The 23679-nt window shown below is 33.4% G+C and overlaps 4 protein-coding genes and 1 long non-coding RNA gene across 5 annotated transcripts; 3 read left to right on the forward strand and 2 right to left on the reverse strand.

Annotated features, from left to right (window-relative positions):
- The first annotated feature begins 472 nt into the window (after nucleotides 1–472).
- LOC108470168 (probable ubiquitin-conjugating enzyme E2 16) lies at nucleotides 473–2974 on the forward strand. The gene is made up of 6 exons (XM_017771431.2): nucleotides 473–697; nucleotides 833–936; nucleotides 1061–1163; nucleotides 1262–1325; nucleotides 2447–2535; nucleotides 2660–2974. The coding sequence occupies exons 1-6, from the start codon at nucleotides 668–670 to the stop codon at nucleotides 2753–2755; spliced, it is 486 nt and encodes a 161-aa protein (XP_017626920.1). The 5' UTR covers nucleotides 473–667; the 3' UTR covers nucleotides 2756–2974.
- Nucleotides 2975–4360: 1386 nt separating this feature from the next.
- On the forward strand, nucleotides 4361–7661 carry LOC108458018 (putative disease resistance protein At1g50180). The gene is made up of 2 exons (XM_053023423.1): nucleotides 4361–7237; nucleotides 7385–7661. Exons 1-2 carry the CDS (start codon nucleotides 4525–4527, stop codon nucleotides 7432–7434), a joined length of 2763 nt encoding a protein of 920 aa, XP_052879383.1. The 5' UTR covers nucleotides 4361–4524; the 3' UTR covers nucleotides 7435–7661.
- On the reverse strand, nucleotides 7500–10676 carry LOC108458036 (uncharacterized). The gene is made up of 9 exons (XR_008276115.1): nucleotides 10249–10676; nucleotides 9887–10155; nucleotides 9689–9773; nucleotides 9131–9224; nucleotides 8690–8753; nucleotides 8420–8527; nucleotides 8041–8163; nucleotides 7887–7953; nucleotides 7500–7764 (listed from the first exon to the last, which is right to left on the reverse strand). It is a non-coding gene; the product is annotated as an uncharacterized LOC108458036 (long non-coding RNA).
- Nucleotides 10677–11618: 942 nt separating this feature from the next.
- Nucleotides 11619–16712, reverse strand: LOC108458028 (uncharacterized). Its single transcript, XM_017757263.2, has 18 exons — nucleotides 16566–16712; nucleotides 16208–16291; nucleotides 16021–16112; nucleotides 15857–15895; nucleotides 15694–15747; nucleotides 15437–15511; nucleotides 15013–15078; nucleotides 14800–14842; nucleotides 14153–14198; nucleotides 13833–13926; nucleotides 13694–13746; nucleotides 13504–13588; nucleotides 13309–13411; nucleotides 13117–13209; nucleotides 12898–12964; nucleotides 12586–12652; nucleotides 12426–12479; nucleotides 11619–11996 (listed from the first exon to the last, which is right to left on the reverse strand). The coding sequence occupies exons 2-18, from the start codon at nucleotides 16260–16262 to the stop codon at nucleotides 11853–11855; spliced, it is 1230 nt and encodes a 409-aa protein (XP_017612752.1). The 5' UTR covers nucleotides 16263–16291; nucleotides 16566–16712; the 3' UTR covers nucleotides 11619–11852.
- Nucleotides 16713–18630: 1918 nt separating this feature from the next.
- On the forward strand, nucleotides 18631–23652 carry LOC108459405 (uncharacterized). Its single transcript, XM_017758771.2, has 7 exons — nucleotides 18631–19233; nucleotides 20417–20559; nucleotides 20714–20985; nucleotides 21196–21350; nucleotides 21926–22188; nucleotides 22858–22920; nucleotides 23052–23652. Exons 1-7 carry the CDS (start codon nucleotides 18933–18935, stop codon nucleotides 23316–23318), a joined length of 1464 nt encoding a protein of 487 aa, XP_017614260.1. The 5' UTR covers nucleotides 18631–18932; the 3' UTR covers nucleotides 23319–23652.
- Nucleotides 23653–23679: the final 27 nt, after the last annotated feature.

Below are 23679 nucleotides of genomic sequence, written 5' to 3' on the forward strand. Positions count from 1 at the left end.
CCAATTATTAGTGATTTTTTTTGGGTTATCTAATTATGAAAAGTTACAAAATGATCATCTAACTATTAATAAATTTCTTTTTGGTCACTTAATTATGAAAAGTTACAAAATAATCACTCACTTATTCAACTTTATCTTTTTTGGTCACACAACTATTTTGGATTTTTGCGTTTTTATTTTTATGTTAGCCAACTAGTGACCAAAAAAGACAAATTGAATAGTTAAGTGACTATTTTATAACTTTTCATAATTGGATGACTAAAAAAGAAATTTACTAATAATTAAGTGATCATTTTATAACTTTTAATAATTAGATAACTAAATAAAAATTTACTAATAGTCAGTGATTACTAGTGTAGTTTACTGTTTAAAAAACCCCGATACTCGAATCCGAGTCATCAAATCCAAAATAACCCAAACCTAAAATGGGATCCATGAAGGAACCGACGTCGTTTCATTATTGTTGAAGAAGGAGCGAAGAGAAAGGTCAATGCCTCGTTAAATCGTGGGCTCTTTTTCGATTTCTTTCTCTCTGTCGTCAAATTAGAAGAAAAATAGTCATTCCCTTTCTCTTTTTTTTTTTTCTCAAAAAATTCTCATAAATTTATGATTTTTTTTGAAAGAAAAAGCCGAGAAAAATCATATACCCAAAGCTCCCAATTAAACTATGAGCAGCTCATCTGCATCCTCTCGCAAGGTTCCTCTTTCTTCCTTTTTTTTTGCACTTTTAATTTTTAGGGTTTGAATTAATTTTTCTGGGAATTTGATTTTGTTCGTTCGTTTATTTTTGGGGTTTGAATTAATTTTCTGGGAATTTAATTTGTTGTTTTAGGCGCTGAGTAAAATTGCCTGTAATCGGCTGCAAAAAGAGCTTGTAGAATGGCAGTCCAACCCTCCTTCTGGTTTCAAACATAAAGTCACAGATAATCTTCAAAGGTATACTTTTTAATTTTCATTCATATATATATATATATATATATATATATATATATATTTGTTTAGATCTTTTAATTCATAAAAATTAAAAAATTGATCCTTCTTTATTTTCATTGAAAAAAAGATGGGTAATTGAAGTAAATGGAGCTCCGGGTACTTTATATGCCAATGAAACTTATCAGCTTCAAGTTGATTTCCCTGAACATTACCCCATGGAAGCACCCCAGGTTTAATTTTCATTTGAAACCTTTTTTTTTCTTTTATTATAAAATTTAAATTCCTTAATTTTAAAACAAAAATGCAAGCTTTTATTTTTTGGTGGCAGGTTATTTTTCTTCATCCAGCACCTCTCCATCCACATATTTATAGCAATGGACATATTTGTTTAGGTAATAGTTGATGTCTTTTTAATAATTTTAAGAGAATTCCTCTCTGGTCTTTCACTGATTTTCATCTTTATATAATATTATGTATGTAGAAGTGTTTTGCTATTTCTATATCATGAGCTTGCTTTCATCTTAGTTTTTATCTATTTTTTATATGAAAGTGATGGTTTACATATATTTTGTTGTCTCTATTCTGATTTATTGTTACCTTTAACGCTTTCTCGTCTTTTTTTTTTTTTTTACATTCTTAAAAGGATCCTTGGTTGTGTTGTGTGAGGTTATTTTCACTGGTATTTGGATATATATATATATTATTGTATCTATCTCCATTTATCCATTTTGCCATACGTATGGGAAAAAGAAATTAGCAATCTAGCCTTTGTCTCAAATATTGTATTACAATTGAGAAAAGAATTGTTTGCTAAGGCATGTTTGGTTTCATGTGCGTATGCACGCGCTTATTATGGCACACTCACGAAGTGGTGAAAAGAATTACCTAAAAAAGCAAATTAGGGTTTGGTTGAATTGGTAAAGTTGAGACTTTGGAAACCATGGTGTCCTATAGGTTCGAGTCCTACCATGTGTTGATTTAAATTGATTTTATATGAAATATAAAAAGACAAAAAAACCCTTTGTAGTAGTGTTTATTACTTTGTAAAAGATAGGGGGTTTTAGTCGTTTTCTAACCGAGTTGATGTTCTATTAACTTGTGGCACCAATTCAGACACATTATATAGTATAGACATTCCTCCTTTTAACCCGTTTATGTGCTTTGCCAATGTTATATTTGCAAGTAAAGTATTATTGAGGCCCCTATATTAGGAGTTGGATTTCATTTTGCCCTCGATAGTCCTAATTACATAAATCAGAGGGCAAATTGGTCCTTTTGTTAAAGATTGTATCCATTTGTACGGTTAAAAACCAGTGCATGTATGTCAGCATGATGTACATGTGGCATGCCATATGTTACTAACACACTGACTAATTTGCCTATTTAATGAGAAGAGGGGGTAAAATGCTACCTGACTACAAGAATATGTCTCCATGATACTTTTACCTATATTTACATAATTTATTAGGAAACAAACATATATAGTACATGATTGTTTGATTGTGTTTTGTAGATATATTGTATGATTCATGGTCACCTGCTATGACTGTTAGTTCTATCTGTATCAGCATTCTCTCCATGCTATCGAGCGCGACTGCCAAGGTTAGAACTTCAAAAATAATAGACTTTTCTCGTTTGATTTTCTTGCTTGTTCAAATATTTCAAAACTGGAAATGAACACGATATGCCATGTCCTAAATGATATACTTTTTCTGTGACGTTGCAGCAATGTCCCGAAGACAATGACAGGTACGTAAAGAACTGTAGGAATGGCCGATCTCCGAAGCAGACACGGTGGTGGTTCCATGATGATAAAGTTTAATTGAAGGGAAGATCATGCCCTGCATCAAATTTGTTTTTAATGACTTTTTTCATGAAAGTGATGCTTGATGCCATGTAAGCACATGAATGAGAAAACTATATATCTTTATGACACTTTTTTTTTTCTTTTTTTTGGAACAATATAGAGATTTATGATTGAAACATATAGCTAAAGATAACAATGGGTTTTAAATCCAAAGGTGAAATTTGGGTTCTTTAAGATTTTTAGAGCATTATAGATGCTATATTTATGTGTGTGTGTATATATATATATATATCATTAAAGCAGCTTTGGCATATACCTATAGTGTTGATGTAACGAGGTGAATATCGGATATATTGTTACAAATTGCTCTTTCAAAATTTTATTAGATCAAGAAAAATTGATGAGATGAAAATCGATCTAAAAGGGGATATTGCTATGTTATTTGAGCCGGTCCGGTTGGGTATCAATCCGGGAATTATTAGATCGAAATTTTTATTTCTTGAATTTTGTAATAATTTATATTGAACTATTAATAAAATATAAGATTAAAATTACTGCCATCAAAATTTATTTGTATTTAATTTATAAATTAATTTTATTTATTATGATATAAAAGTAAATATTTTTATTTAAAATAGTGAAATAAACTTGAATTTTTATATAAAAATTATTTGTTTAAAAATTAGAAAATAAAATTCATTTTACCAAAAAATAAATCTAAATAATAATAGGAAAAACCAATGACCCATTTTTTATTAAATCAAACCAAAATAAATCTAAAAATAAACCCGAAAACCTAATTCAATTGACCAAAAAACTCATTCTTATTTTTTCACTTGAATAATAATAACCATAAATTATGAATTGTATTTTTTAAATTAGTTCTCTATAATAAATTTTCTCTCAAATTTTAGTGAATTATTTCTATTCTTAAATGAAATAAAAAGTAATAAATTTTAATTAGAACATTCAAATTTCAACCTTAAAAATCTATTAATCAAAATAATATTTTATTAAACAAAATTAAAATCGTAAATTTTATTTAAAATATCATTTAAATTTCACTAATTAATAATATACTATATTATGGTTTCTTTAACTTTTCTAAAATTAGCGTGTTATTATTAGTGTATAATATTTGTCTGTGGTATCCAAAATATTATATATATATATAGACACAAATATTTTCTTTGAATTTTAACCGACAAATGATTGGGTGTAATGGTAAGGCACATTACACTTCTAAGGGAAGGACCTAAGTTTAAACCTTGGCGGCAACATTGTTAGGAGGGACAATCACATACTCCGAACATGGACCATAAAACAGACATCTAAGAATATAAAAAAAAAATTATATTCCTTGAATTTACAATCAATGAATCTCTCATTTGAAAATATATATATATATATATCATTGACTATAACCAAGCTCAAGCAGAAGGAAAGACAAAGATGACTTCATTTCTAGAACACTAATGCACAAAAGTCAATGGAGGAAAAATATAGTTTCAAGTCATTTACGTGTTAGGCTTATTTGAAAAAGTCCATGGAAAGAAAAAACAATTTAATTTCTAATATTTTAATTTTTAAGAAATAGTATAAACATTTCCTCTTGGAAATTTCTGTTGAAAATAAAAACATGTAGGGACCAAAATGATGAAATTTCCAAAGTTGTATATGTGAATGGAAGCTATCTAAGAAGCCGCATATAATACACCAATATCTAAATTTAGAACTTAACACTACATCTATTTGCAGAGTTTTTTTCATCAAGAAAGAAAGAGATGGCAGAGTTTGCTGTTTCCCTGGTTGTGGAAAAGCTTACGAACTTACTTACGCAACAAGCATCATACATGGACGGCGTTAGTCGAAAAATCGTACAACTGAGAAACGAGTTACGATGGATGCAAAGTTTCATTAAAGATGCAGACACGAAACAAGAAGACAATGATTTGATGCAACAATGGGTGAATGATGTAAGAGATGTAGCTTACGAGACGGAAGAAGTTATAGAAACGTATGTTTCGAAGGCAGCGGCTCGAAGCACGTTTGATTTGGTTACCAAGCCGTTTCACTTGTACAAGGTGGGGAAGGAGATTGAAAGTATTCGAATGAGGATTCGGGAAATATCCGGAAGACGAAATGCATACGGCGTTGAGAGGAACAGTAGAGGTGAAGGGCGTGGTGTGAATGACAGGCTGAGATGGTGGAGACAACCGTCTCCTCATGTCGAGGAAGATGATATTATCGAGCTGGTTGAAGACACGAAAGCTTTGCTTATGCAATTGACTAGCATGGAATCAAGACGCAGGGTGGTTTCTGTTGTTGGTATGGGTGGTTTGGGGAAAACGACACTTGCGAAAAGATTGTATAATCACAATGATGTTAAGAATCATTTCGATTGTAGAGCATGGATATATGTATCTAAAGAATTCAGAAGAAGAGATATCTTACAAGGTATTGTTACGGATGTGAACGCATTAAACCGAGTTGAAATGGACGTTTTGGAGAAGTTAAAAGAGGAAGATTTGTTGAAGAAATTGCATGAATTTTTAGAAGAACGAAGGTATTTAGTAGTTCTTGATGATGTGTGGAGTATGGAAGTTTGGGATTGTTTAGAAAAAGCATTCCCTAGTGGGAAAACTGGAAGCAAAGTGATGCTTACGACCCGGAACAAGGAGGTCGCTTTGCATGCCGACGGAGAGGGTATTCCACATGAACCGAGGATTTTAACGGAAAATGAAAGCTTACAATTGTTCTGCAAGAAAGCATTTCACGGAATAAATAGTCTTCCGCGTGAATTGAACAAGCTCGGAAAAGATATGGTCATGAGATGTGGTGGTCTACCTTTGGCTGTCGTAGTGCTCGGAGGATTGCTATCCCGGAAAAGCAAGTCGACAGAAGAATGGCACCGTGTTTTTCGTAACATCACTTGGCATTTAACCAAAGGGCAAGATCGGATAGCTACGATTTTATCACTAAGCTACAATGATCTCCCATCCCACTTGAAATCTTGTTTCCTCTACCTAGGACTATTCCCAGAGGATGTATCGGTCCAGACTAAAAAACTGATCCATCTATGGATCGCAGAAGGGTTTCTACCGCAAGAAGGTGAAGAAACAGCTGAAGGTGTTGCCGAGAAATGCTTAAATGAGTTGATCGATCGGTGTATGATTCAAGTAGTAAGATTGAATTCACTTGGGAGAGTCAAAACGGTCCGTATTCATGATCTTCTACGAGACCTTGCTATATCTCAGGGAAGGGAGGAAATTTTCCTCGAAATTCATCACGGAAACAAGGCAGAGCAATCGGAAACTATCTCAACAAAGTCCCGAAGGCATGCTATCCATTCTCGGTATGACCGGTACGTTTTCCTCAAAAAATTCGCTCCGCATTTACGATCCCTTCTATTTTTCAATCGAGAGTATAATGTAGATGTGGAGAGGAAGAGGATGAAAATCGGTTTCATCGAGAAGAAGCTAAATGTCATTTACAAGAACTTTAAACTGTTAAGGGTCTTGGATATGGAAGGTGTTCGTGTTGTTAGTCTACCTGATACAATCGGAAGCTTAATTCAACTACGATATCTCGGATTACGGAAAACTAATCTAGAAGAAGAGCTTCCTCTATCTATGGGGAACCTACAGAATCTACAAACATTAGATTTACGGTATAGTTGTTTTCTTAAAAGGATACCGAATGTTATATGGAAAATGGTACATCTACGACATTTGCTCTTATATACTCCGTTCGATTCCCCGGAAAGCGGCCATTTGAGGATGGACACCTTGTGCAATCTCCAAAGCCTACCATATATCGAGACCGGAAATTGGATAAATAACGGTGGCTTAGCTAACATGACAAGTCTTCGACAACTCGGCATTGATGGATTGTCAAGACAGCAGGTTACTTCAGTCATTTCTATGATGGAAAGATTGCAGGACATTCAATCTTTGTCACTGTCGCTTACTGAACAAGAAATGTTTCCGATACTCACCGGATTGTCTTATTGCGAGCATCTTCAGAAACTGTGTTTCTATGGGAGAATCGAGAAGTTGCCCGACCCACAAGAATTCCCACCCAACCTGATTAAGCTAACACTTCACAATTCCGAGCTTCAGAGAGATTCGATTACCAAACTGGAAAGACTACCAAACCTCGAAATGCTAGTTTTAGGTGATGGATCATATAATTGGAGAGAGATGGTTTTTTCATCGGAAAGTTTTCCTAAACTTGAGATTCTAAAACTTCATCTATTGAAAGAATTGGAAGATTGGATAGTTGAAGAAAAGGCAATGCCGAAGCTCAAGCATTTGGTGATAAATCGTTGCGAGAAACTAGAACAAATTCCAGATGGATTGAAGCTAGCAACTACCCTCAAAGAACTCGAAATTGTTGGAATGCCGGTTGAGTTTGAATACAGACTCAGAACAAAAGATTTCTTCGAGTTCAAACACACACCGTCAATCAAATCGACCACAGACATGTTGGCAATCGGTAACCTAATCCCCGAGTCTATATTTTCTTACCTACTTGCTACTAAAGCATCAAATATAGATCATTTATCGAAAAAGAAAGAATTCAACAATTAGATTAAGCATGAATTAAAACCTTACTTTCTAAACCCGCATCTCAATTTTGCAGGGCTTGGCAGTCACCAAAATGTTGGTTGGCCAGAAACACAATTCGGTTGACCAAACACTTTTCGAATATTACAAAGTAATAGCTCGGAGATCTCTATCTGTAAGACAAGTATACGTTAGCTCAAAGATTATCAGATGAGTGTAGCTATTTCACCATTCAATGTAAAATTTCTAGTTCTCGATATCTTTTATATGGTGAACAATGGAAGAACGTAAAGAAAACTTAGGACAGCATCTAATTTCTTTTACCAATAATTACTTTTCGTTGATTTTAAGAATTTTAGTACATTCTCGCAAACAATAAATGTTATTGAAGAAGCAGGCACATGTCTCAGAAGGTTCGGGTTGATGCCTTTGTAAAATCTGTGAAAACCCTCGAACCTGCACACGTCCTCAGAAGCAAATAAGATCAGCATGCAGAGGGAGGAAATAACAATTAATAACATTCTCGGTGTTTAACACTGAGTAAATGAACATGAATTTGGGTTCGAATATGATCTCACATGCAGTTTCCTTCACAACATGCCAACTATTCGTGTATCTTGGAATTCCTTCATTACTAGGTTGTTGCTACAAAAGATAAGAGATCAAATTACAGACTGTGATAAAATATAGTACTTTGCATTTGTAAATGAAACGATTTAACTTCTCGTTTACCTGTGATCGAGTTCGAATAACTTGAAAAAAAAAATTCCGCACACCTCATAAGGCACCATGACCAGCCAATGGAGAGAAAATGAGGTTATACAAAGACTTCACACCAATTATAAGGATGCATACCTGAAATGGATATGTAACAAGAATGGCAGCAATTTTAGAAGATCCACCCAGCACGGCATAATCAAATGAATTTTTTACATCAACTGGTCACGAGCTTGATTAAACCATGTATAACAATTGACAAGCACATAATACATGTAGACAATTGCGGGCATGCTACCAGTCACGAGATTGTACATCAACTGGTATATGCCCCATCAACATTTAGCATAAAGTAAAACCAAATTTCAAATAAACAGAAACTTCATTTACTTACCAACAAATTACTAGCACCTTTGGGTTTCTTCTTTCTTTCTTCATAATCAACCATTATTCTACGAAGTTCTTCATATGCAGTGAACTGAATGGCTCCATGGGAGACTTGCTGTAAGTCAAAAAAGCAATAACTATAGGGAATATGATAAGCTATACTAGTACCTAAACAACTCGGTATTATTTAGCTCCGAGAAATCCAAATGTTGCAAAACTGATATACAGTGACGTAAAAAGCAGGAGCAGAAATACAATCAAACCGTCAGCAAACTACCATCAATAGGCCAGGACTGAGTCTTGTATATAGTGCAGTCCATCCTTCCTCTCTTAGCATGGTTCTTAAAGCATCGGCAATAATCAAAAGTCAAGACATATAACAAAATTTCAGGGTTAGCAGCAACACAAAAGGACATTAAATGAACTGGAGAGCCAGTTTCTGTGAATGAAATTCCAGGTGAAAAGAATGAAGGAAAATCATTTCGGTTTGGTAGAGTTGAATCATCTATAAAAATATTAACCAGCAGAAGAAATCTACATATAAAAGGGTGTATTATCTAAAACTTCATGTATCGAGGTTTCAATGGGAGGCTGATCACGAACCTAATTGCTTGCTAATACTTAGAATCAAAGTTAATATGACACACTAGGGGATATTGATATCTTGGTGAATATTATTATATTACTAACAAATTAATACAAGATGAAAAGCAGAGACCATAAACACCGGAATAAGGTTGACTTTGATGAAGAGGACTTTGAAGCTCCAATCTTGTTCTAATAAGCCAAATAGGATTCGTGCATATAGAAACCTGAAACAGTCACGAGATTGAAAATGTTAACAGAATATAAACTGCAACATATCTTAATTAACATCAAATCAATTAGAGACAAATCCAACTTAGCATGAACCTATTACCATAAACTGCTATCTCTCTAGAGATTTTCGAATTGGAACACATGTTTCAAAACAATGAACACTAGTGATCCAATTCAGTAAAACTAACATTCCCACTAGCCTATAGTTTATTATAAAAATTATTGAGTAAAACAAATAATTTACAAAATTCACAAACTTCAGAATTTATATATTTAGAATTATGTATTTATATCACCAAAAACCAATACATATAAGTTCCAAAAAACCATATTTTACGAACCAGAGAAGACTACCCCTAACGAATTACATTTTATAGAAGTAGCTAATTGCGTTTTAGTTTGCATTCCCAGTACCGGGCCGATCTGTGTTTTAGGTAACATAAGTTCAAATACTCACCAAAGCTCCAGCTTCCGCAGCAGAGGCTAGATGAAGACTAGGACTTAGCTTCTCCTCTCTGTTTCTAAAATACCTTTGTTTAGCTCTACACTCACACATACAGACACACAGGCACATGGTATTTATAAGTAATGTATTCACTTATTAAAACACATAAAAGCAAAAGGGAAAGCTGTAAAATTTTATAGTGATACTTACAAGAAGAAATATAAACCCGCCAAACTGAAGAAGCTAAAACTGAAGGAAAGAAGCCTGCAAAAAGCCCTTTCATACCCTGTTTGAGAAACCAATTAAACTGTTAGCATGATCCAAAAAAAAAAAAAGTGAAAAAATACCTCAGCTTTACATGCAAAGAAAAAAGAGAGAGAGAGAGAGAGAAAGGGTGCAATCCTCTAAGCGAGTAATGGTGAAAATGGCGTGGGCAGTGTTCTTGTACGTCGGGCAATTATTAACTGGGCCATCGTAAACTGTTTCAGAACTAAATCCAATTAATACCAAAAGGAAAACATTTTTTTCTCTTTAAGCTCTGTGTGCGTATAGAAATGAAAGAAAGGGGGGACCTTGGAATCTCGTACGTACGACGTCAAATGGGTACATGGCGGTGAAGGTGGCGAAGCCCGCCACAACACCGGCGGTAGCTTCTTCCCATTGCCACTTTGATGATTGTGATTTATTATTTTGTTAAAAGAAGCAATGCATCGGTGATTTAGGGATCAATTGGAGCTAGAGAAGCGGCAGCACCAAAATGAAGATGAAATCGTCGACAGCCGATCGCATTGCGCGCAGCCGTTATTGTTCGGTTTTTTTTTATTACAACATTTCGTCGTTGGCTGTCAGTGTCACCTGAATTGGTCGGGCTAAGTGGCCCATTTTTTACGTTTCTGAAATTGATTTATTACAAATTCATTTGGGCTCTTTAAAATGAGGTTGATTTAGTCCGAAATCTACTCGAGGTAACTGGTAAGCTCGAGTTCGAACTTCAATGCTCGATATCAACTTCAAATTTAATCAATTATCAATTTTATACTCAAAATTGATTAAATTTATTCATATTTAAATTTAAACACGTCTGTACTCAAGCTCTTTCTATACAATTAAGATAAAATATAATTTTATAAAATAAAATTTTAATAAAAATCATAAATTTAATTCAATTGATAGCTACTAAATCAAATTTAATTTTTTTTGAGTCAAATTTAAATAACTTATGAATATAGATGATCTATTTACACTCCTAAAATAAATTCTGGTGGCTAATTCAATTTTCAGCCCTTATAATAGGTATATGTATTTTATTTCTAATACTTTAAAGGAAATAAAAGAAAATAATTATTAAAAAAATTGGTTTAATCAATTGTTGTTAAATCAGTTCAATTAATTTAATTGACTAGTTGCATAAAATAAATTAATTTTAAATCGAATCTATTAAATAGTAAAAAATAACCAACAATATCATAAATTTTTAATTTTTTTTGTGCTAAGTGTTATATACCCCATTCAAGTTTATTATTATTATTTTTTATCATAATCAAGGAATCCACTATCGACAGGAGTGATTAATTCCTTAACTACAAGTGCTTTCCGAAGAAATCAACAATTGACCATTATGTGTTCCATTTTTATAAACGAAAATTGAACCCCAATTACATAATTAATCTCATCTGGGTACCCCATCCGGCTTTTAAAATCACTATATTACTTACCAAACTAAAGAATTGCTTATGCTCCAAACTTATGTTCATGAATGAATTTAAATAATATAATATTAAATTAAAAAACCATTAATAAAAAAAGTGACATGAAACAATGTGGAGCAGTTATGAATATAACCGTCATCCACCACCGTCTCGCCTTATCTTGCTCCATTACCATCCCTGCCTCTTTTTTCTTTTTTACTGTTTTCTTACCATTTAGATATTAATGCAAGCTATTTACTGTCTCAACAACTTAAAAGTAAAAATTTCTTCTAAAGCTGTAAAAATGGTAATATTTTCATGAGTCAGGAGGAATTTCTAAATGCTACATTGGAAATAACTACAATTATGTTTAAACTTTAAACCAGTATATATAATAGATGAAAGAAAATTGATTATACCTCTCATATCGATACCTGTGATTCGTCAGAAGAAAATTAGCTTTTTTCTTAAGGGAAGGACTGTGAAGTTTACATCGAACCATATTTGCTTTTGTTCGGTGACGGTGTCCATGTTCCTTGAGTACCACTGGACGGGCGCTCCCACGAGACTTCATTGGTAAAGCCGGTGTTAACTTCCTCAATTCGTGAGTAGCCTTGCCCTGCTCCGCTTACCTGTTATAGACAATTTGCACATTAACTGAAGTTGTCGAATTTATCTAAGCTGCCTACCTTGCAAGTTCGCAAGGTTGAAAAGAATGTTGTAATTTCAGTATGGCAAATCAAAAGAGAAAAGAGAAAACTAATTAGGTTAAAATATGCCACATAAGTCCCTGTACTCTTGGTTGGAATTTTCAAAATTTAGGTCCACCTGTTAATATTGTCAAAACTATTTTGTCAAATTTTGAAAATTCCAACTAAGATTACAGGGACTTATGACATATTTTAGCCAAATAATTAAAGAAGCCAACGACGACTAGTCAGTCGAGAAGTAAAATATGCAACTTTATGATCAGGATTGGTTCGAATTCTCTGAAGCAGCTATTGAAAAATGTTCGAAAGTTCAGATAAATATTATTTGCAATAAAAGTTGCATAAACTTACAGTCTCTAAACAGGCAGAAAGAACCGTCATGCCCGGCAGAGCATCAATCCCATGCTGCATCCAAGACACCCCAAGTAAGATATATAAGTTATTTTAACCTATCACAAATACTAAACTATGGAATCTTCTGCCAAAAAAAGGTATAGTCTAAGCAGCTAACCCGGCTTTCCATTTTTGTCTTGTAAATAAACCCTCCACAGCAAAATAGAGTTGATGAAACCATTAATCTGCTCAAGACGAACATGATTTAATAGAAAATCATGGGTGCAACTCACACGTACAGTAAATTTCAGAACCAACATAAGAGATTAAATTTTTGTCTATCTTCAGTAACAGACATGAATATACAAACTCTTGGTGGAAACTTGTGCAAAACACTGCACCCGGTGCAGATGACATTTTAATCACTTGATTTTGCATAGCTTAACACATGTAGGACAAACGAGGGGAAAAAATGGAAGGAGAAACGTACATGCATGAAATTATTCCGAATATTGCCCACCCTCTTGTGGCATCTTCTTCCTGATTTTGTGCAGAGTCTGAAAATATGGGGGGAAAAAGAACTTTAAATTAGCTGAGACAAGCTCTATGGCAAATGCATCATGATAACCAGAAAGATACTCAAACGGATTCCAGAAAAACAACAGTTGATAAAAGCTAGCATTGAAGAAAACAAAATCAGGGAGCTTACCACACATCTTCGTTAGAACAAACTCGATTGATTCATAACCTTCCACTGGGATAGTGATCTTAACTTCATACGGGGTATCACGGGCCTTTACACCTGAAGGACAAAAGTGGAAGAAGAAAGGATTAGAAATGGTAATTCAGGAGATTATAATAGAAAATAACATCAACCTGCTTAAGAAAATGTTGTATATACATCTCCAATCTAAAAGCAAAGTCGATGGTGATAATGTTGTAGGTGGATTCCCAGTTGCAGCAGTCCCTGATAACTTGACCTCCAGTCCGTTTTCTGGAAACACCTGAGAAGGGCCCCATGCAAAAATGATAAGGTGATAAGCATATTCATTGAATAATCACAGTTTTCTACCCCTTGAACCAAAGGAAAGAGTACCTCGACACGAGGTTTTTTTACGAGGTTGGATTGGGATGCAATGGCAGTCAAATAAAGGGTAACATGAGGCTGTTCAGTGCTGAAACTGTTCACCAAAACTTTAAAAATTATTCATGAAATGTCGATACGCAAATAGTTGAACTCAATGAATCAAATTATTTCACTATATTTGAGAGAATGGATACCATACCTAAAATCAGGGTGAGATTTTTCAAAACCCAACTGAGTCAGACCATTGTGAACCTTACAATCGATAAAAGGGAACCTTTTTAATTAAATAGTTTTGACATATAAATCAAAGTAGCCCAGATAAAATGTTACTGTCTTACAATTTCCCATGATCGCGGATGAAATCCAACAGTGAAGCCCTTGAATACCCGTGGGCCAGGATTCTCACATTGAATGGCCAGTTCAACAATGGCTCTGAGGAAAATGAAAATTTCAAAGTTTAGATATGTACCATAAAATGAATTTCAATTAGTACTTTGTGCAAACTGTCTAGTAAAACAATTAATCCTGTGGTTTGGCATCAGGAATAGTGGTCTTTAAAACATAATGATTTTCCTCTACACTGCACCAAACTTGAAAGAAACGTTAAGAGAAAAGTAACATAAAAAAGAGAAAGAAGTCATTGTTCTACTTAAAATACCTGCAAGTGGATTCAAAAGAGACATTGCATATGCATCCATGTTGGCCTGAGATTAAAACCAAAGATAATGATAAAAATATTAAAGGTTGATACGGAACAAAGCACTGGCAGTCAAGGCAAAACAAGTATAGGCCCATAACAAAATCATCAAAATCAATAAAGCCTTCCCTAATAAGTCGGGGGTAAGAAATGAAGATTTTAAAAAGTTGATTGGCAATTGATATGGACGCAAAAATTGAAAAGAAATGAAATGAAAGAAATTTACATGAAGATAAATGTCAAAGAAACTAAGTTATCATAGCCTTTATGTTTTAATTTTACATAATTGGCTCAGGCTCTTTGATGCATGCTTGAATGTCATTTATTCACAAAGCAAGGTCTTAGTAAAGGTTATGTAATAGCAGCATAAAATTGAGAGTTGATTGTCACCATAAAATGCAAATTGCTTCGTAGGCATGTCACTAGTTGAAAATAGTTAGTAGCGATATGAAAGGTGTCACACATTAACCAGTTGAGCAGAAGAAATATTGTAGAATAAATAGCATGGATAGTCATTTTAACCCATTGTAAAAAGACATGGGGAATATAAATTCATAGTATATACGGGGAAGAAGCTCTTGAAGACTGAATATGAAAGGTTTACATACCTTTACATTGCCCATTTAAACACTTTCCACATATAATATTTACCTGAAATACAATAAAGGAGATTCATTAATTCATAGACAAATGCCATGAAGAAGTTTAATGTTCAAATTGACATAATTAATGAGCACAGAACAAAATTATTACTTATAAGAACAGTACTGTCAAACAATTTCCACCAAATTTGAGAAAGAAATAGTAGCCAACAGACCAACCTGTGCGGTGCGTCCCATTTTGTCAAAGGTGTGCTCACAGTTCAGCAGGTCGCCATTGTAAAACTCCTATACATGCAGAGAAAATATATTTAAAAGGTTCCATAAATCTATGAACCAATATTACAGAGTCAAAACTTAAACAGAATTTTTGGTATAATGCAACATATTGCATTAAACTGGGAACAGATTTTTTTTCCAATCTCAGAAGTTTTCACAAATACAAGGATTTTCAAATAACAGTAATAAATTGAATTTAAGGGCCAGAATCTTCTCATAAATTTATTTCTTCTTTTACCACCAGTAACAACCAAAAAGTGCCTACACTAACATTATATTAATCATTCATTCCCATCAAGCACGGAGAGTTAACAACATACCGCTTCCCTTTTTATAGTTATAATTAACAAGTTCAAACCAGACTTACTTGAACAAGGTCAACATGCCCTGAACCAGTAACAAAGTAGTTAAACTTATCATATCGACCAAAATCTACATATCCCTGCACAATTAGCATTAAAAGTGACGTGAATTATATTCAGAATACTAGCAGGCAAGTGCAAATTGGTACTTTCAGCTAATAAAATACATTTCTAAAGCTATTTCCTTATCTAAACTTCCTCATAAAAGAATACCATATAAGAACATTAATTTAGTACTTAAGAACATGAATTCATGGAGTACCGTTTGTGATCTACTCTCCACATCTTTGCAAAAGCGGACAACCACGTCAGTATCCTGTATTAAGAGAAATACAAATACGTAATACTCTCTAGGCATAAATATTTACAAACATTACACAAAGCATCAAAGACATTCTATATTTGAAATCAAGCAAGGATGTTACCTTCCCCTCGTACACAAAAGGACTACCGATCCAATCAGTCTAATCAACAGCTTAAGAGAAAACATTTCACTAGATACCAAAACTCTAGTTCATTATAAATGCTTATTTAGAACAAACTGATGTTCAGATTTATGATAACCGAAACGGAAGTAACAAAAGGATACGAAATCAAGAAGATGACTAGAATTATCAAACGCGTAGCAAGTGGATTTAGGGACAACAACTGATGTAACGGTAAGTGCTTGTGAAAGAACAGCTGCAAAAGGAAACAGATTCACTAGCATCGACAAGAAGTTATAAAAAATAGTTAAACAAAACACTACTTTCACGAACAAAATCAAATTAAGTCACCTGCAACAACTATGATTATGAAACTGGGATTTAAACAGCATTTTACACTCCGCATTGTTTCGTGTATTCAATTCAAAGCATGTCCTGCGAGAGAGAGAGAGAGAGAGATTCAACGATTTCCAGCTCAATTTTGTCATCGGAAATTTAAAATTTTCTCTCAAAAACAGTAAAATTCGAGCAAGATTTGTTTGAAACAAATGAATGTTTAAGATTGAGATCTCAAATAAATGAAAATGAATGGAAATTTAAAGCAATTATTATTTGATTAATCAGGAAATTTATATTCTACGATTGTTCTTAAAAACGAGGAAAAAACACATATACACAGTAAATCAAGGTGAAATAGCAGGGGAAATACCTGAAGAGCTTAGCCGGAGTGTCGATACTGATGTCTCTGAAGCTTAAGAGACACACAGAGACGGTATTTCGACAGTAATTCCAATAAAATAGAAGTGTAGAATCAATTTTATTAAAAATAAAATAAATATTGGCTAAAAAAAAAGGGTAAACTACATTAGTAGTACCCCACTATCTTTTTTCTTTCACTCTATAATGAAAAATTACAAAATGATCACTTAACTATTATTTATTTTCTTTTAGTCACCCAACTATAAAAAGTTACAAATGGTCACTTAATATTTCAATTTTGTCTTTTTTAGTCACTTAATTATCTTAGATTTTAGATGTTTTATCCAAAAAAATTATTAGAATTTTCTTTTATAAGAATATCATAAGTGAGATAACTATTTACACAAATAGGTTTAGTTTTCGATTATTCATAAAATTGAGATAAATTTTTCCTCACACCAAGCCAACTCAACTTGAATAATATCAAGCATCTATTTTAAGTTTGAACTTGATTAAGCTCACCTATCATTGTCAATTTTTATACTCGAGCTTGAACTTAAGTTTGATTGAACTGGTACGTATTCAAGTTTGAGCACGAATTCGACTTGATAATTAAACTTAGAGTTAACTAAAATATATATTAAGGATATCAACATAATCTAAAAACATTTAAAATATATATGAAAAGCTTGAAAGGATCGTAGGTAGTTCAATATGGGTATTACTAAACTTGATTTTGGCACTATCAAATAGATTAAAAATTACTAAATTGAGTTAAAAAAATTTTTACTTGGTGTCGAATAGGTTGCAAGTATTAATGTCTCATTTACACCTATAAAAATCTCACCATGGTGGTTCACTATATATTAATTTGTTATTATACCAATCAAAATTATGCACAATTGAAGGAAGACTTTAACAAATCGATTAATTTAATTATCACTAGTTGCTCACGTTCAAAATTAATAAAGACTAAATTATTCCACTTAGACTTGTTCATGGGTCGAGCTACTTATTGTCCAAGTCCAAAGGCCTCATTGAAATTTTGGAGAATTTAAACAAAATTATTAGGCCTAGAAAATAGTTTTGACCAAAAATGAGTGGACTTGAACTTGAATATTCATCACCAATGCCTTTTCTTTAAAGTTTATTTTATTTTTATATTTTATATAATTCACAATACATAAAACTTAAATTTATAGTAATATAAAATACTACCACAATGTAAATATTAAAGAATTGAAATAAATATATATAGTATTTTAACAAATAAAAATATAAAAATTATTAAATATTAAAATAAATATAATATAAATATAATTTTAAATTTTAAAAATTAATATTTGCAAACTTAAAACAGTTTTAAATTAACCATTTAGAATGAATTTGGTCCAAAAATTAAGTCTATATTTTAGACCTAACTTAAACAAAGATAAATTATATTAAGGTAAATTATTAAAATAGTCACTTTTGTTTGTTTCAAGTTACAATTTAGTCACTTATGTCGAAACGATACATTTTAATCACTTACATTATCATTTGTTAAAAATAATTACTTTGTCGTTAAAATCTATTTCCTCCCAAACAACAGTCCACCATAATAGTTAAAATAGGTTTTAAATGCTAACGTAAATGCCGAGCTGGGATGAGAAAAGTTAAATTTTTTATGAAAATATAATATAAACTTTTATCTTAAAATCTAATTTTCTTGCGTTTAAAAAAAAAGTAATAGCTGAGTTTTTTTTTTTGTTAACATAAAAAAAAGAGAAGGGCAAGACAATAAAGAAGAATAAAAGGAAAAAGAAATGGGCACTTTAGCTTGTATACTTATTTGTTATTGTGGCTGCCTAACTATGTTGAGAATATCATGGTCAAATAAAAATTTAACTTTACTTATATTGTCATCTCATATTATCGTTTGAGAAGTAACAAATCTTAATGACAGAGTGATTAAAAGTAAGTGACTGAGAATAAGTTTAAATAATTGGTGCGTATATATGTGATTAATATAAAAATAGATGTGACTGTGAAATTAATTAGTCTAAATTAAGGGGTAAGCTAAACTCACGTTATTTAACAGTACCCAGCCCAAACCGCCCTTGAAAATTGAAATAAAAATTATCCCCCACTGTCACAGTCTTCGAACACGAAAAACCAGTAAAAAAAATCCGAGTAAAAAGGAAAAAAGAAGAAAATTCGTAAAGAAGGAATCGAAATCCAAAGCCAAAAACCTTCTTCCAAGTGTTCCTTCGTACACCGCCAAATGTACACCTTCAGCTACTACTCAATTTCGCCAATAAACAACAATCCTTTCAAATGCCAAAGGTAATAGCATCATTACTCGATCTCGTAACCCTAGACCGAACAGAAAGAGACGATGGCGAAGCATACCGCCGTTGGCTGGGGTCATCACCACTACCATCACTTACAGAACCGTTGGCTTCTGGCTCTTCTCTTAATGCTTTCGGTTTCGACTGTGATCGCTTTTTTCATGAGAAGCGCTTTCGATTCGTGTGATCGGACTGTTTCGGCTGCTGTTGATGGTATTGGTTCGGCTCGGCATGTTATTCAAGTCGCTGAGAAGCGCAGCACGCCGGTCGCGGCTGTGAAGCCGAGTCCGCTTAGCTTTATGAAGTCGAAGGTTGTTCTGCTGGTTTCGCACGAGCTCTCGCTTTCTGGTACTGTTTTACTTTTTTCTCTCTTGTTAATAGCTTTCTTCAGTGAGTCTCAGTCGTTTCTTTTTATTGAATTTCAATGTACTGGAATTTGATTTTTTTGCCTACCGCTTAGTGTAAAGTGACTTGTTAGGGTTTATTTACTGTATGATTGTTTTAATTGAAGTTTATGCTCAGTAGCTTTGAGGTAGCCTTCTGCATTATCTATGAGCTGTCTTGGCACTAATGTTATTGATCCGTGGACACACACACATATATACACGAGGTTTATTATTGTATAGAGGAACTAAAAGAGGAATGTGCATGGATTCTTCCTGTTAATATGCTAGCCATGCCAAGAATTCTAAAAGCCATTACTGCTAGTTTATTTGGATTCAAGTAACTAATAGATGTATTTGCATATGCATTAATTACTATTCGTGGAATGTCATTTAATGTTATGGTTATCACGGTCAGCATATCATTGGCTATAAGTTTCTTTAGTTCTCCGTGAGGATATCTGCACATTCTCTTATCATGTTGAAATTCATACTAAAGTATGAAAAACACCAAATATGCACTATAGCTCTTTGCATCTTAATCCCTTTGTAAAATTTTCTACTTTTGACTATCAGTAAAAAGCATTCCATCGGTGTGCTAATATCTTCAAGGTTTAATTACTTTCTGAGGATCTGTTGATATGCTTGTAATGACCCATCCTTTGTATCCCATAGATGAAAATAATTGCATAATAATAAGTTCTGAAATTCTCTTTGACTGCTGACTCCTAAGTACTCTGCATGTATACTTTAGAGTATAGTTTTGGCTTGTTGCTGACACATGCTATAAATGGCTTGTGCATATATAGCATCTGTCTTTTCGTGGTATAATGTGAATTCGTCATTGTCGTTACCTCATGAAAAATTGTTGTTACAGAATCATCCAATTTTTTGCTTATAAAGTAATGTCGGTTGCATCCAGCTGTCAATGAATGCGCACCATGCCTAAGTATTTGATTGTGGTTTTGCTACTTCATCAAAACTAGATTTCTTTTTCATAAACAACCCTTTGCCGGAAAATATATTTGTCAGAAGAAATCTTATTATTTATGACATTTGTGATCATCATCTTTCCTTGTGAAGATGCTTTTTGGAATTCATTTATTTTATCATATCTCATTATATAATTCCTTTTCCTGTTTCACTAGGTGGACCATTGTTGCTGATGGAGCTGGCATTCCTATTAAGAAGTGTTGGTGCTGAAGTTTATTGGATGACAATTATGAAACCATCTGAAACAGATGAAGTAACATATAGTTTAGAACATAAGATGTTGGACAGAGGAGTACAGGTAGTCCAACTATTTCACTTGGTTACATATTCATTTATGGTGCCTTTACCACATAATAGTGAACTCTATATTAGCATTCTATCTGTGAAGGCTTAGATGATTGTTTTGTTAATATTTATCTTATTTCTAATTAGGCTTTTACCCATCTTTTCAGGTTGTCTCGGCTAAGGGGAAAGAAGCTTTAGATACTGCTCTAAGAGCTGATTTGGTTGTTTTGAACACTGCAGTTGCTGGGAAATGGCTGGATGTTGTTCTTAAGGGAGATGTTCATCGTGTTCTGCCTAAGGTGTTGTGGTGGATCCATGAAATGCGTGGCCACTACTTTAAATTAGACTATGTAAAGCATCTTCCTTTTGTAGCTGGTGCAATGATTGATTCCCATGTTACAACAGAATACTGGAAGAATAGGACTCAAGAACGTTTGAAGTAAGCTTCTAAAATCCTTATGTCTACAATCTCGGTGTGTTTATTGTTGCTTTTAAAGTATTAATGTTCATTTTGTATGCATTGCAGCACAAACCCAACAAGCTTTTTGTGCATGTAGTTCCTTAGTTAATCTATACGTTTCACGTATCTTACGTTTGGTTACACATTTGAGTCTTCTTTTTCTTTTTTTCATTCATTTGCGACTTGCAGGATTAAGATGCCCGATACCTATGTTGTTCACCTTGGAAATAGCAAGGAACTGATGCAAGTTGCAGAAGACACTGTGGCTAAACGGGTTCTGCGTGAACATGTTCGTGAATCTCTTGGAGTGCTCAATGAGGATTTACTCTTTGCCATAATAAACAGTATGATTTTCAGTTTTCATCTTGGATAGATTTCTCTCTTCTTTAGTTTCCTCCAATTAATGCACCTAGTTTTATTTTCGTTGAGTTATGCCATGAAACCAAAAGAGGTCCTCATTTGAGTTTGGTAAAAGGAGAGTTGTCAGTATCGGCTTTGTCAATTGCATAATTATTTTAACTGGGAATTTCATTTAGGCTGTTTCATTGTGCACTCAAACTTTTTGGTGAGATATTGTCTATTCGAGGAAAATTGGAACTTTTATAGCTTCTGCAATTGTTATTTATTGAAACTCTTGCATTTTGAGTTCTGTCAAACAGAATGTTTTGGCAACTGGCAAGAACCATAGTTTGGTTCCATAGATCACCTTTTCCTAGATTTTCCATTTGCCCTCTTCAGCTACTATTGGATTATTTTCAATTAACCACCAAATCATTCTAATGTATCCTTCCCTTGAATATTTTTTTAGTTCTTTGAGGCATATAAAAGAAGGTAGAAAGGAGAGGAAAACATTTAAACTAAAAGGTGTATGCTTTTCTGTTATTCATCACTAATTAGCACCAAACTCCTTCCACTGCAGGTGTTTCACGAGGAAAAGGGCAGGATCTCTTTTTACGATCCTTCTATGAGGCCTTGCAACTAATCAAGGAAAAGAAAATGCAGATACCACCACTGCATGCAGTAATTGTGGGAAGTGACATGAGTGCTCAGACAAAATTTGAAATGGAATTACGAGATTATGTAGTGCAGAAGAAAATTCAAGATCGTGTTCATTTTGTGAACAAAACTCTGACAGTTGCCCCGTATTTAGCTGCCATTGATGTTCTTGTTCAGAATTCCCAGGTAATTTATGTGGTTCAAAGCATTTTCTGTTTCAAATATTATGTTTACTTCAATCTGTGCAATTCATCTAATTTGCTATCTTGTTGATTGCTCCTTCAGTTGCTTGTGTAGTAATTTTATAAAGAAGCTATTGCCGTTTTCTATATCACGACATATAGGACAGAGTCAGAAAGATATTTGAAGGTCCTTTTACAATTAGCATTTACTGATATAACCAATACCTTACCATAACTAGACATAGCGAGTAGTTAACTTAGCGACATTGATAATTGATTTGATGGCATTGGTTTTCTATTGTTTAGTAGGCCAAGCACTTCTGAGATAATAATGATAATTTTGGTTAGGTTTTACGTTCATTTTCCAATTTTTGTTCTTAGATATGTCCGAGTTACAAAATGCCACAATCACCGAGTTAGCAAGATTCTGAAGGCAAAAAAATGAACAAACTTGTAAATAACACCACTGAGGTTATAGTTTCCTTTCTTTTAATGCATATGATGGTTTTGAATTTTTCCGACCTCTTTATAAGCTTGTTATGTTATTACTAATTTTGTTCCCCCTTTCAATTCTTTTCTCCATGATTAGCATTTCATTATAACTGCGGACACCTTATTCTCTACTTTAACATTACTTTAAATAGAAATGAATCAAAAAAGTTTTTCCTCGTAGGCGCGAGGAGAATGCTTTGGACGGATAACAATTGAAGCCATGGCTTTCCAGTTACCTGTACTGGTAATCTATTAACTTTACGTCTTTACCCAATTTTCTTTTAATGGTGTTTGATTTTTACTGATACCAAAGAACTTATGGTAAATAACTGGAGCTGGTTTTTGATACTGACACCATTTCATACTCAAAATCAGGGAACAGCTGCAGGAGGTACCACGGAAATAGTAGTGAATGGGACTACAGGCTTATTACACCCAGTTGGAAAACCCGGGGTTACACCTCTTGCTAAAAACATTGTCAAACTCGCCACTCATGTAGAGAGGAGGCTTACAATGGGAAAAAGAGGGTACGAAAGGGTCAAACAAAGATTCCTAGAACAACACATGGCCGAGAGAATCGCCGGAGTACTTAAGGAAGTATTGAGGAAATCGAAAAACAAATCAAGCAGACTCATCAGTTGAAAACCCACCATAAACAATGAGGTTAGAACCGGTTTCGATCAGAGCAGTGCTGGTTGGCCCAAGGCATAGGCTTAAAATAGGATGAATGCTTTTTTCTTCTTTTTCTCACTAATGGAATGACATATCTTTAGTTTTCATGTCTTATTACCATCCAGTTTTCGTTTTTTTTTTTTAGGGATGTAAATTATGTATGTGATAGACATTTCTAGCTTGTTTATATAGTTGAGAAGTTCTTTTCAAGGTAGCATTGGTTTCTTGATACCTTGGGACTCTGTGAAATGTGGACTAACAGTTTTTTTTTTTTTTGATAAAAGTAGAGGCTGTTATACTAGTAGTTATTGTATTTTGCTTCCTTTACTAA

The sequence above is a fragment of the Gossypium arboreum genome, chromosome 2, assembly GCF_025698485.1.
Source record: "Gossypium arboreum isolate Shixiya-1 chromosome 2, ASM2569848v2, whole genome shotgun sequence".
Taxonomy (NCBI): Eukaryota; Viridiplantae; Streptophyta; class Magnoliopsida; order Malvales; family Malvaceae; genus Gossypium; species Gossypium arboreum.

Excerpts from the sequence above, each read along its gene's own strand:
- LOC108458028 (XM_017757263.2), bottom strand. The coding sequence starts at position 16,262 with ATGCGGAGTGTAAAATGCTGTTTAAATCCCAGTTTCATAATCATAGTT. Across the intron at positions 13,589-13,693 it reads AAATCTCACCCTGATTTTAG|TTTCAGCACTGAACAGCCTC; the intron begins GTATGGTATCCA and ends TTTGGTGAACAG. Across the intron at positions 13,210-13,308 it reads TTTGCTTTTAGATTGGAGAT|GTGTAAAGGCCCGTGATACC; the intron begins GTATATACAACA and ends TTTGTCCTTCAG.
- LOC108459405 (XM_017758771.2), top strand. The coding sequence starts at position 18,933 with ATGGCGAAGCATACCGCCGTTGGCTGGGGTCATCACCACTACCATCAC. Across the intron at positions 21,351-21,925 it reads ACTCTTTGCCATAATAAACA|GTGTTTCACGAGGAAAAGGG; the intron begins GTATGATTTTCA and ends CTTCCACTGCAG. Across the intron at positions 22,921-23,051 it reads CTTTCCAGTTACCTGTACTG|GGAACAGCTGCAGGAGGTAC; the intron begins GTAATCTATTAA and ends ACTCAAAATCAG.
- LOC108458018 (XM_053023423.1), top strand. The coding sequence starts at position 4,525 with ATGGCAGAGTTTGCTGTTTCCCTGGTTGTGGAAAAGCTTACGAACTTA. Across the intron at positions 7,238-7,384 it reads CACAGACATGTTGGCAATCG|GGCTTGGCAGTCACCAAAAT; the intron begins GTAACCTAATCC and ends TCAATTTTGCAG.
- LOC108470168 (XM_017771431.2), top strand. The coding sequence starts at position 668 with ATGAGCAGCTCATCTGCATCCTCTCGCAAG. Across the intron at positions 698-832 it reads CATCTGCATCCTCTCGCAAG|GCGCTGAGTAAAATTGCCTG; the intron begins GTTCCTCTTTCT and ends TTGTTGTTTTAG. Across the intron at positions 937-1,060 it reads GTCACAGATAATCTTCAAAG|ATGGGTAATTGAAGTAAATG; the intron begins GTATACTTTTTA and ends ATTGAAAAAAAG.